The 12,819-nt window shown below is 43.9% G+C and overlaps 1 protein-coding gene across 1 annotated transcript in view; it reads left to right on the top strand.

The window, feature by feature from the left end:
- The first annotated feature begins 11,079 nt into the window (after window positions 1–11,079).
- Window positions 11,080–12,819, top strand: part of Dstyk (dual serine/threonine and tyrosine protein kinase) — a 52,070-nt gene continuing 50,330 nt past the window's right edge. The window contains exon 1 of the mRNA XM_013017494.1: window positions 11,080–11,420. Coding sequence (XP_012872948.1) covers window positions 11,126–11,420 — 295 coding nt within the window. The 5' untranslated portion in view covers window positions 11,080–11,125. The remainder of the gene's footprint in view (window positions 11,421–12,819) is intronic.

Here is a 12,819-nt window from a genome sequence, read left to right as displayed (position 1 = left end):
GCCCGCGAGCGGGAGGGGGCGGGGCGTGCGGAGTGACAGCGCCATCCCGCCAATCGGAAGGCCGGCGGGCCGAGGTGGGGGCGTCGCGCGGCTACGCTGGTTAGGGTTGGTTGCACTGTGCGAGCCCCTGGGAGGAGGGCGGGGAGGGATGCGGTGCGGCGTGTTGGCCTTGCGGAGGGCGGGTTGTGGGTTAGGTACGCGGGCGGAGGGTTCCTGGGGGCTCAGCATTGGAGGGACCCTGTCAAGGGAAGAGTCTCGCCCATCTCGCTGTGTTGGCGGTGTGTGTGTGTATGTGTGTGTGTGAAATAAGGGTGTTTTGTCATCCTGCCCCGCACACATTGCACGCGGGGTTGTATCCATCCCTCCCAATTCGGGAGACACGAGCCCTTCGAGGATACTTCGTGTGAGTCACCAACCTACGGCTCACTTAAAGCAGCAGGAGGGGCCAGCCCACCACCCCCTCTCTGTTTGCACCTCTCGCGAGTACTTGGTGCTTTGTGCTCAGAAATTGACACTTGCACAGTGAGCGTAGCGACTTGGGTGAGAATCTCCTGTTCTTGTGAAGCAGCTTCGAAATAAGAATGGGTACTTAGGGCAGGAAGAGGATACATACAGAAGAGAAGGGGGGGGGGGGGGGATATTGTCTCTTTTCCCGTCAGCCAAAAGGCTTGGAGCAAATCAACACGGAAGAGTGTAAACGCTGGGGATCCCAAGATAGACAGCATAGGAATAGTAACTACCTGTGTGGCAGATTGCACACCTACTGTGCTAAAAACGGAGGGTGCATCTCCAGAAAGCAGAGGACCAGCAGGATCAAGCATCACCCGGGAACCGCATCCAATGTAAATTCTTGGCTGGGGGCAGGATAGACGGAATCAGAAGTAGTGAGCCCACAAGTCCGTGTTTTGACAAGCCCTCCGGGAAATTCGCATGCCAACTAACATCTGAGAACCACTGGCTTACACTGTGACGATGAAGGACTCAGTCTGGGAGTCACAGTGACATCTCTGAAGGATTTTACAGTTTACCAGTCTCTTTCACACACAAGGGAGGCATTCTAGCCTCCCTGCCATCCCACTGCTCTGTGAACTTCCTGACTCTGTTCCATATCCTTCCTATTCTAACCACTCATTTCAATGTGTATCCTAGAAGAGATTGAGTTGTTAGGGATTTGCTAAAGTCAGCAGCCACTTTCTAAACTAAGCGGCTCCGTTTTTAGAAGATAGAAATTTAGGATGGGCTGAAAAGGAAAACCTCTCTCCTCACCCCCAACACACACACACACACAAACACACACACACACACATATCCACTACACAATCAGCCCAGCCAACATGTAAAAATACAAAGCTATAAGCCTTTGGCATTTTCAATGGTGAGAAAGGGCAGAGTAGATGGTGGGCAAGATTAGACAGAACCAAAGGGGACAGTTTACCCTGGTGCAAAACGTAAGGGAGATGAACACACTGCTTCTGTCCAAGCTGGCCCAGAAGCGCCAAGGCCCCACAAATCCTAGGCAAGTCTTGGGACAGGCTAAGTGGTATGCTAGCAAATAACCTATATTCTTGACTCCAAGCTGGAAAAAAGTAGGATTCTATAGAAATCCTAAGGAAATAGAGAACATAATTTTGAATTATGGCTCATTTAGATACTGGATTGAAGTTGATCTTAAATTTGGGGGTTTATTTTGTTTTGTTGAGACAAGCTCTTGCTTTTAGCCCAGCCTGGTTTCAAACTCCATCTTTCTGCCTCAGTATCCCAGGTACTGGGATTCCGCATGTGTGATATCGCATCCTGCTTCAATTTGATTTTTGTATTATTTTGTACTTATATACAACATCGCAGCCAAGCAAGGCTTAATATAGGCCAGGAAAAAGATTTTGGTGTTTGTTTTTGGTGCTGAGGATTGAAGTCAGGGTAGGCTAAGCATGCATTTTACCACTGAGTTACATCCCCAGCTCTCACTCCTTGTGTCCTAGTTTCCTAGTTATTTGCAATAAGGCTAGTAGCAATGCCTACCTTTTAGCATGTTGGGTAGTGTATGTCAAGCTCTTAGATATTTTCTGACACACGATAAGTCCCATCTCTCTGCGTTACAAAAGGGTTACATGCTTCAGTCTAATGGTTCTATCCTTGGAAACTCAAGCTCAATTTCAAACAGTGACAGTGTTTTGTAGTAATGAATATACTACTGCCAAACAAGTTTGAATGGTGAGTCAGTATAGAGACCTGAGGGACCTCAGCCACTGTTTTCCAGCCAATTGCAGATTCTCATTGACCACAAATGATTGAGTACTTCAGATACATAGGACTTGAAAGTACTTGGGCTCCTTGATTTAATTTAAAGGATGGGATCATTCTATTGTGTTGTGATTCTTCAGGGGAAAAACACACACTAAAAACTATGTTTTTATATTTAAGATAAGACAAAACATTTGCAGATTTACAATGCAAGTGGTTCTGTTTAGTATGTAAGGAATAGCATTTGCCATTCTATTTTGGCACATTTAGTTAATTATAAGTAAATGAATGGTGTAGTGGGAAGAATGCTGGTCTGGCTATTAGAAATTTCATGTTAGAATTCAGGTTCTATTACTCTGTGAGTTTTTGTACAGTTGAATATATTCACCTCTTTCATCTTTGTTTTTCTCACCTATAAATAAGGGCTAATCCTATCTACCCTTGGGTAGTTACTTGAAGATTTAAGTAGCTAAAGCAGATGACACTGAGGGAATGGCTCAAGTAGTAAAGCACTTGCTGAGAAAAACAAAAAACAAAAACAACAAGAAGAGCCAGAGTTCAATCCCCAGTATCACCCCCACCCAAAAAAAAAAAATCCTTGTTTCTTGTTAGAGCTATGGCTTCATGATAAGAGTACCTGCCTATAAGCATGAGAAGGCCCTGAATTCAAACCCCAGTATATCCAAAAGCAAACAAGACAGCCCAGATGAAGCAAACATAATTAACTTGTCCAAGCCCCCTGAATGACAGATGAAAAAGGCAGATTTAACCCATGGAGCCAAGTACATTCTCCGTGGAAACCTCAGTTAGATGATGAAAGCATTCGGAAGTATCAAAGCTGGTCAACCAGTAAGTACATATCAAGGAGGATGCAGAGCAGTTACAACATCTTGTTCCCTGGCCAACACTCAGATCCTATGGTTTGATAAATGATGGCTTTTTAATAGCAGAGGATAAGGTGCCAAGATTAAAGTGAGTTTTCTTTTTATAACAGCAATTAGGTCTGAATAAAACTTTTTTTTAAATTTTTTTGCCAGTAGTATAATGCTTGTCAAGTATCAAAGAAAATAATTTCCTACTTTGTACGCATGTTTGTCTTTAAAAATTTTTAACGCTAAAGTTGGATTAGCATCTCTCTATAACATTAGGGAGCATCATTTTGTTGGTACTGGAGTCTGAACTCAGGTCTCAGGCTTGCTGCGGGGGTACTCACCATGTGAGCCATTCCTCCCGCACAAACACACCCTTTTTTACAACACCAGCATTTAAACATCTAACAGTTAAACATCAAACGGATAGGATAAGTAGTCGTCAGAGAGCTACTTAAAGATTTAGCATAAGATAAAAGTGCTGCCTGAAGGGACAGATCTAATTTTGAACACTATATTTGGATAGCAATACCATTACAAATACATCTTTGTTAATATAATTTTCTTCTTTTTCTGCTGCAAAGTCATACTTCCACTCAAGGCTTTTCCTTAAAAGAAACTGAGTTCTGTTGGATTAGAAGGAGTAAACTATGCAAATACTCATCAAAGAGATTGGCTGTCTTATTGGTGATGTCACAATCCCACCACCTAAATAGGAGGTTTTTATTGGCTATTACAAGAGACTGGAAGGACCGGGAAGATTCTGCATCACTCTAGAATTGGAGAAAGCCCTAAGCTAAATTTATCCTGCTTTGTTTGTTTTTCTCTTTAAAATGTACACTGAAATATTTTACACGTTACTATATTTTCCACATTATTCCATGTTATTCCTTGGTCATATTCTGAATATCTAAATAAGTATTTTCAAGAGTTGTTTAACATTCTATCAGCTGAACATTTGTCATGATTTAACCACTGTCCACCTCATTCATAAATGCTAAGAATTGTTTCAGATTTTTTTCCACCTTTAGAAATAAAGCTTCAATGACTATATAATGTGGAAACAGTATGAATTATTTCCTCTGTGGTGTAGAGTCTCTCGTATATCACTGGCAATATTTCAAAGGCGTAGGCAAACCTCAGTTGCCTACTTGTGCTCACTACTGTCACAGTGTGTCCCTAAACTGCACAGGACACCCCAGTTCCTAGTTTACTCCTGGAGCTGGCGAGCCTCCTCCCCAAAATATGGCAAGCTGGAAGTTCTTCTCAGTTCAGGTAGGATTCATATTCCTTATCTGGATACTCCTCAGTAAAGGGAGAAATATCATGATAATCATATAAACAGAGATGATCCGTAAAGCCTAAACTTAAACCCTGATTGTGCTGTGCTGTGTGAAAGCCTAGACTATCAAAATGGCTGCTTTGTGTCTTTTTCCCATCTCTGTGGGGGAATCTACACATTTTTCAGGACAATCTGTTACTTAAAGCTTAAAATGCTACACCTTAAAAACAATGTAAGAGAAAATACCAGCTTCACTTGGAGAGCATCAGTTGCTATTTTACATCTGAAAATAAATATCTAAAGCAGTTCTGCCTTAGATATTTTAGGTATACCTTTTAGATATGATAGAACAAGTGTCCACCGCTTAGAGAAACTGCAGATATGAGGCATTTGTGAACACTCTCACACAAGGTAAATATTCTTCCTGTTCTATTATGAGAGAAACATAGGTTAGGGCATTTATGTACCTGGGGCTCAGTTCTGCAACCAACTCTAATTTGAATCCAAACCTAAAAGTCTAAATAGCTCATCCTTTCAGGACTGTAATTCTGAGCCACTCTAAAGAATTTTTCAGTGACTATGAATCTAACGGTCAATATACATATCCATATTTACTAAAATGTACTTCCGGTCAAGTGCCTGTGGCTTATACCTGTAATTCCGGAGGCTGAAATCAAAATTGTGATTCAAAGTCAGCCCTGGCAGACAAATCATGAAACCGTAATCTCTAATTAACCAGCAAAAAGCCAGAAGTAGAAGTGTTGCTCAAACGGTAGAGCTCCATCCTTGAGTGAAAAAGCTAAGGGAGAGTATGCACTCTGGCCTGAGTTCCAGCCCAGTGTCAAATATGGTCTTTACAAGATGTACTAGCCGGGCACTGGTGGCTCACGCCTGTAATCCTAGCTACTCAGGAGGCTGAGATCTGAGGATCACGGTTCAAAGCCAGCCCGGGCAGAAAAGACTGTGAGACTCCTATCTCCAATAAACCACCAGAAAACCGGAAGTGGCGCTGTAGCTCAAGTGGTAGAGCGCTTGCCTTGAGCTGAAGAGCTGAAGGACAGTGCCCAGGCCCAGAGTTCAAGCCCCAAGACCAACAAAAAAAAAAAAACAAAACAAGATGTACAACACACCTGCATCTCTATTATAGGAGTTAAAACAATGAAATGTTAGCCAAGTGCGTGGCTCATGCCTATAATCCTAGCTACTGGGGGTGAGGGGTGGGGGCTGAGAGCTGAGGATGGAGGTTCGAAGTCAGACTGGACAGAAAAATCCATGAGACTCTTATCTCAAATTAATCAACAAAAAGCCTGAAGTGAGGTATAGTTCAAGTGGTAGAGTGCTAGCTAGCTTTGAGCACAAAAGCTCCAGGACAGCGCCTAGGCCCTCACTTCAAGCTTCACTACTAGCACACACACACACACACACACACACACACACACACACACGCCTACACAAGAATGAAGCATTGCTTTTGGACAATCTTAATTTCTTTAAGTAGGTAAGAACTGCATAAATTGTCTTGAAAATAGAATCATTCCATATTTAGGTCTTTTGGACACTGTAGAGTTTCTGTGGCATATTCTCTTTTTACTTCTCCTTATTCTTACTCTCTGGTCCTGTAGGGCCGTGTTTCTTAAAGTATAGTTTAGAGGTTTAAGCCATAAACATGTTTAAGCAACATAAACAACTTGGAATTTAGTTGTTGTTTATGAAGGTTCCTGAGCCTCATCTCAAATGGATAGAAATTTAATTTCTGGGGAGGGAGCCTGAAAATTTGCTCAACGTGTGATTTATTTCAACCTTTTGGCATCAAGTGTAGAATGAAAAATCAGGAGCTAAAGTGTAGTCCTTGTTTCTAAAACCCACCATTACTTTTTATCCCACACAGGAGTAAGAGCTGTTATCTGATTCAATTGTTTAGAAAACCTTCTGCTGATCTTATGACTTCAAGAAGACAAGTCAATCAAGGAAGGGCGAATCATACCAACTCATGTGAGATCTTATTCTGGAATAACCATACTTATGTCATAAATCATGTTCAAGGAGTGTTAGAAGGCCCTAGGGCAAACCCACACAGACAGAAGCACAAAAGACTGCTTTCATTATTGAATTCACCAGTCTTGACTTATAGCTCTCACAAAAGGCTGGGGAAAGAAGATAGTATACTCATTCAAGATGCAATGATACAGTAGAATTCTTTCAGAGGACTGTTAAGTTTTTTTAATATATATATATATACACACACACACACACACATATATATACATATATATATGTATATATAGAGGGGGGGAGGGAGGGAGGGAGGGAGGAGAAAGCCAAATAGATGTTTATAAACCTTTCACCCAGTGATACCTTCCTGGGAATTTGTCTTCAGGAAATAATGTACAAGACAAAAAGAAGCTACCAGAACAACAAAATTTCTAGCTGTGAACTCATGGCTCATGCTTATAATCCTAGCTACTGAGGATACTGAGATCTCAGGATCACTGTTCAAAGCTAGCCTGGGCAGGAAATCCTGAGAGACTCTTATCTCCCAATAACCACCAAAAAATCATGAGTAGAGCTCAGGGACAGCCCCAAAGCCTGAATTAAAGCCTTAGAGAGAGAGAGAGAGAGAGAGAGAGAGAGAGAGCCAGAGACACAGAGACAGAGACAGAGACAGAGGCAGACACAGAGACACACAGAGATAGAGAGACACAGACAGAGACAGAGACACAGACAGATAGACAAACAGAGAGAAAGATCACTTTGTTGTTGTTGTTGTTTGTGTTAGTTGTGGGGCTTGAACTCAGGGCCTGGGTGCTGTCCTTGAGCTTTATCAACTCAAAGCTAGCACTCTACCACTTTGAGCCACAGTGCCACTTCTAGTTTTCTGGTGGTTAATTGAAGTTAAAAGTTTCATAGACTTTCCTGCCCAGTCTGGCTTTGAACCACAATCCTTAGACCTCAGCTTACTGAGTAGCTAGGATTACCCAGGCATGACCCATATATCATAGGTTTTTATATAACTGCTTTCTCCTTCCAGGATCAACCCAGACTGAAGAACATACCCTTTTATAAGGTTTGATTCTAAGTAAGGAAAAAACAAAACAAAACAAAACAAAAACAAAAACAAAGATGGGTCCTGAACTGTCAAAGCTACAACCATTGAGACTTGAAAAAGCCATACCCACCTACTACTCTTATTGATACAAAGTAGTAACTTGTAGCAAAACTAAGTTTGGGGCTGTTTCTGAAAAGAGTTGGTTTACTCTAAAACATTTTTTTCTTGAAAACATTGTTATTGCACTTGGCAGTGAAGCCCAGATGACCTTTGTTTGAGGTTATAGCAAATTGCCTTTAATTGATTGCTTTTTTCCCCATGGTCTGCACCCTAACAGCCAGGGATGCCACTGATGAAATATTCAGCATCCGATGATACTTGATGTATAATTAAATAGGGTGCTTTTTGCAGTTCAATTTCCTAGACCTTTAATCTTCAAGTTACTAAAGCTTCATGGAGAGAATCTCCTAAGCAAAACCAAAATATTCTTGGAAATACTACCCTAGTTACTGTAGATAGAAAAGAAGATGTATCTTAAACATAACTATGCTAGCTAAGGTGGTACACATTAGGTCATTTCATCTTCACAAATTTGCTATGCACGTAGCACTAGTATCCCTACCCCATATGGAAGAAGTAATGAAGGCTCAAAGAGGTTGAATGGTTTGTATAAGATCACTAAATAAGTAAGTACCACAGCCAGGACTGGAACTCAGGTCAAATTCTCTGGGACTCTATTGCACTTCTCTAAAAATTTACAGGGTTTCCATTTCACTTACCATGGCTCACCTAATCCTTCTAATAACCCAGAAACATTGAGCACAATTACAAGAGTTTTCCTTTTATCAGAAATCACAGACTAGGAGTAGACTCAAGGTTTCTCACCATCATCACCACCATCATCACCATCACCATTACTACCACCACCACCACCACCACCACCACCACCATCACCACCACCACCACCATCATCATCATCTCAGTTACCTTTGTTGGGTGCCTTCTATGCATAGGCTCTGTGTGAAGCACTTCTGATTCTTATATTTTCATTCTAATCTCACAATAACCTCTGGGGTGGGCATTCTTTTTCTCCCAGTTGATAGATGGGAAACTCAGACTTAGATACAGGGCTAATCAGGGGCCAAAGAATTGCTCAAGACCATAGAGTAGCAAGTCAGAACTAGAACAAGATGTGTAATTATAACACAATTGAAGAAAGCATCTGTCATTTATAGTTTTGTCATACAGCAGATTCTGCTTTTAAAAAAACATTAATTTTGTCCACATTTGAGATTAGTTGATCTAGCTCTTTTAGTCCTCACATTACTGAAGAAAGTACAATTATTCCTAAGACTCATTGAAAATAAGTAAGGTCTTCAAGAGTATACAAACTAAGATTTGAATGCACTTTCTTTGGCTTATTTCTTTAACTATGAGACAATGCTGACTCTTGGTATGTCTCCTTACATCCATGCTGCCTAACCTGGGGTCCAGAGGTTAGCAATATTGGCACCACCATGGAGCTGGTGATAAATGTGAAGTCTCAAGAATCACTACAGATGTTCTGGACAAGATCCTTTGGCCCCTAGGATGTGAGAGGCCTTGTTTGTCTCACTACCAATGATATATGGAATAGACAGAAGGGAGCAATGTTGTCTAGAGCAATCTAGATCTAAACAGGCTCTTTAGGAAAGCTGTGTTGGGCTGAAAAAAAGATATACTTTGTAGCCAAATTTAATATTGGCAGTCATCTTGCAAGTTGGAGGAAAAAGTAAGCCAATAAATGGTATTTTATCATTTTTCTTTGCACCATTTTCCTTTTTTTAAAAGTAAGTTTTTTTGTGAAAATACTATACAGTGGGGTTACAATTACATGAGCAAGGTAATGAGTACATTTCTTATCAAGCATTGTTGCCTCCTCTTTGTTTTCCCCTACCATCCCTTCTCTCCCATCTCCACAACTACACTCCCCCCACTTTCCTTTTTTTTTTTTATGAGCCCAATTTCCCTTACCTGTTAGTAACTTTAGGAGACTATAATAATTGAACATGTAGCAATGAAATAAGTGCCTTTGAAAAATTTAGGTATACACAAATTTGCTTATTATATATATATATTATATATATTTTAAAATTTTTGGACTTGGGATTGTTGTTTCATGTTGCTTTACAGGAAACTGGTGATGCTTTCGGTCATTAACTTGGTCTTAATTACACGGGAGAACCGACTGTTCATTTTCCACGTTTTACAAACCCCAATTCCTACCTACATGCAGAGTAGGATTAAGAGTTCAGAATAAGCCGGGCGCTGGTGGCTCAAGCCTGTAATCCTAGCTACTCAGGAGGCTGAGATCTGAGGATCGCGGTTCAAAGCCAGCCCGGGCAGGAAAGACTGTGAGACTCCTATCTCCAATAAACCACCAGAAAACCGGAAGTGGCCCTATAGCTCAAGTGGTAGAGCGCTTGCCTTGAGCTGGAGAGCTGAGGGACAGCGCGCAGGCCCAGAGTTCAAGCCCCACGAACGACAAAAAAAAAAAAAAGAAAGAAAGATCTGAGTTGGGAAGGTGGCTCAGTGGTAGAGCGCTTGCCTTGCATGCATGAGGCCCTGGGTTCGATTCCTCAGCACCATATAAGCAAAAAGAAAAAAGCCGGAAGTGGCCCCATGACCGGACCCCAAAAAAAAAAAAGTTCAGAATATCTTCAGAAATAATCTATTAAATAAGAAGAATTTATAATAGCAAAGTAAAGTTAGAAAGACAATTTCTCTGCCAAGCATGCGAGGACATACCTGGTGACGAGCAGCAAAAAAAAAAAAAAAAAAAGTGGGAAATGGGAAAACAGGTGGTAGGGGTCAAATTGTCCCTTTGATGTTTGTGCACAGAGATTTGTGTCAATGGCAGAAGTACACATTGGCAGAAGTAGAGTTAAGATAATCCGAAATGGTTTTGGAAGGCTGCAAACCTCAACTTCCCCTTACCCAGCCCCATTTCCCTACTTCAAGAAACAACCATTTAGAAGTTTTAGTGATCCTTTCACATTCCCACTTTTCACATCTGGAGGAGAGAAGATAGAAAAGGAGAAAGTAACACAGCCCGTTAGCTTGAGCCCGTGCTCAAGTATCTGCTGTGTCCAGAAAGTGAGAGAGCTATTTAGGTAACCATGGAAATATTAGTGGCCTACGTCTTATTTTCTTCCTTTCTTGGCCATTAAAATCTTTTGCTCTGATTTCAGTAAGGCACCCCACTTCTGCTAGCTCCGCAGCTCCCCACTGTCCACGGGGACTCATTCAGGGAGCAAGAATACATATCTGAATCAATGTAGCATATTTAAGCCCCAGGGCCGGTGAAGACAGTCACCTCCTTACAGGGGTTAGGGGGTCAGTAATTCATCCACTTCAGTTATGCATATCTGGCTTTGGGACAGAACTAGAACTACAAGTCCCAGGAGACTGCGCGGCGACGGCGCTCTTAAAAACGCTTCCCGTGTCTCCCGGAGAGCGGAAAATAAGGTTCCACGAGCGGCGCATTGCGCGGGCGTCGGTGATTGCAAGAGACCGAGGCTGGAAGCGCGGCGGACTTGCAGGCGGGGGCGTCGGGTTCCGCCTCTTGGGAGCACTGAGGGGCGGGGAGGGAGGAGGGGGGCCGGGCCAGCGCCGGGGACCGAGCCGCGGAGACAGCGGGCCAAGGCGATGGAGGGCGACGGGCTGCTGTTGGGTGGCGAGCCCGTCTCGGGACCCGGCCCGGGCCCGGGGGGCGGCGGCGGTGGGGGCGGCGGAATGATCCGCGAGCTGTGCCGGGGCTTCGGTCGCTACCGCCGCTACCTGGGACGGCTGCGGCAGAACCTGCGGGAAACCCAAAAGTTCTTCCGCGACGTCAAGTGCTCCCACGACCACAGCTGTCCGCCCTCCCCCGCGGGCGGCGGCGGCGGCGGCGGGGCCGAGCCGGGCCCGGCCGGCGACGTCGCCGAACTCGAGCTGCAGGCGGGTAAGGAGGCCAGGCCGGAGGAGGAGCGGGAAAGTGGAGGGTGGGGCGCCCCGGTCCCACGGACCCCGGCTGGAGGCGGAAAGTGGGAACCGGGTCCCGGGGTGGGGCTGGGGGCGGGGGGCGCCGAGGGCTCAGCTCCGGACCTGGAGGCCCGGGGTCCGCGGATGCCCAGGCCGGGGAGCCGGCCGCGCGTGGGCAGGGCCGGGCCAGGGTGGGCCCGAGCTTTGCGGAGTGGGGGAAAGTTGCTCTGAGTGCGGGGGGCGGGGGAGAGGGGCTGTGGGGGGGGGCGCCAGTGGGGATCGGAGTCCCGGATCCGGGATGGAGATGAAGCTGGAAGGGTGTCCACTGTAATGATGTGTGTGTGTAAGTGTGGGACATGCTTGCACTCCGATGATGAAGCAGCTCAGTGAAGGAGGAGGAATGTTCTCTAAATAGCGTGGGGGAGTTGCCAAAGAAAATCATGATCTGATGGGTGCCAGGGGAAATTAGTTGCCCAGAAATGTTGCTTCTGCTTATGGTGAAGGAAAGGAAGGGATGTTTTTCTTCTTGTTGTTCGTTGGGCTTTGTTTCTGTGGGGTTTGTTTGTGGTCCTGGGTGTCCTGAGAACTCGGTACTGTTGCCCGTTCTTGACATGGATCTTTTCTGCGATGAGCCAGCCATCCCCCAAATCCTGTATGATTTTCAGGCTTTTCTAACTTAGTGTTTTCTAACTACACTTAGTTGGGGGAACTGGAGGGTTTTATTCACAACTACTTATTAGGAAAAATGATGGGACTGGCACCCATATGGGTAAATATTTGGGGAACATTGCAGATGTGGGTTTCACTTAGGGATTCTCAAGCTGAAGTTCTTAAAATCACCCAGGATCATATTTTAAAAAATGCCATGTCCCAGATTGCTCACAGATTCTGATTAAGTGTGGTAAGTGATTTTAAGAATCTCATTTGAACATGAGAAGATTAGGGTTTTGATGCAGGTGCTCTGAAACACTTTTGAAAACATAAATTTAGACATTGATAACTAATTTCAAACTTGTAGTAAGTTTGTGCGTTGGACCCTGTATTCCCCAAAGTGTGTGTTGAGTGGTTTAAATTTGTCCGAGGCCCCTGAAATGGTAATAAAAATGAGCTCACAGGATGCTGAGGTCCATTCAGTTGCCCTGCATATCAACTAAGAAGCTTTTCTTGTATCTTGGGATACAGGGGATTAGGGGGCTCACTAGCATTTTTGCAGGTGTGTTTAGACATGTACGGGGAATGTACATTCAGGAGATGAACTTGTAGAGGAAGCTGACTTCAGGGAGGTTTTGAGAAGGGGAAGGGGAAAGGCGGGTGCTTAGAAAGGACCCCCAGGTCACACACTTTCACCCCTTAGCAGTACCTCCAGCCACTTGCCTGCT

Source organism: Dipodomys ordii, unplaced genomic scaffold, assembly GCF_000151885.1.
Source record: "Dipodomys ordii isolate 6190 unplaced genomic scaffold, Dord_2.0 Scaffold35, whole genome shotgun sequence".
NCBI classification, from domain to species: Eukaryota; Metazoa; Chordata; class Mammalia; order Rodentia; family Heteromyidae; genus Dipodomys; species Dipodomys ordii.
This window is presented reverse-complemented; position numbering and strand designations above follow the sequence as displayed.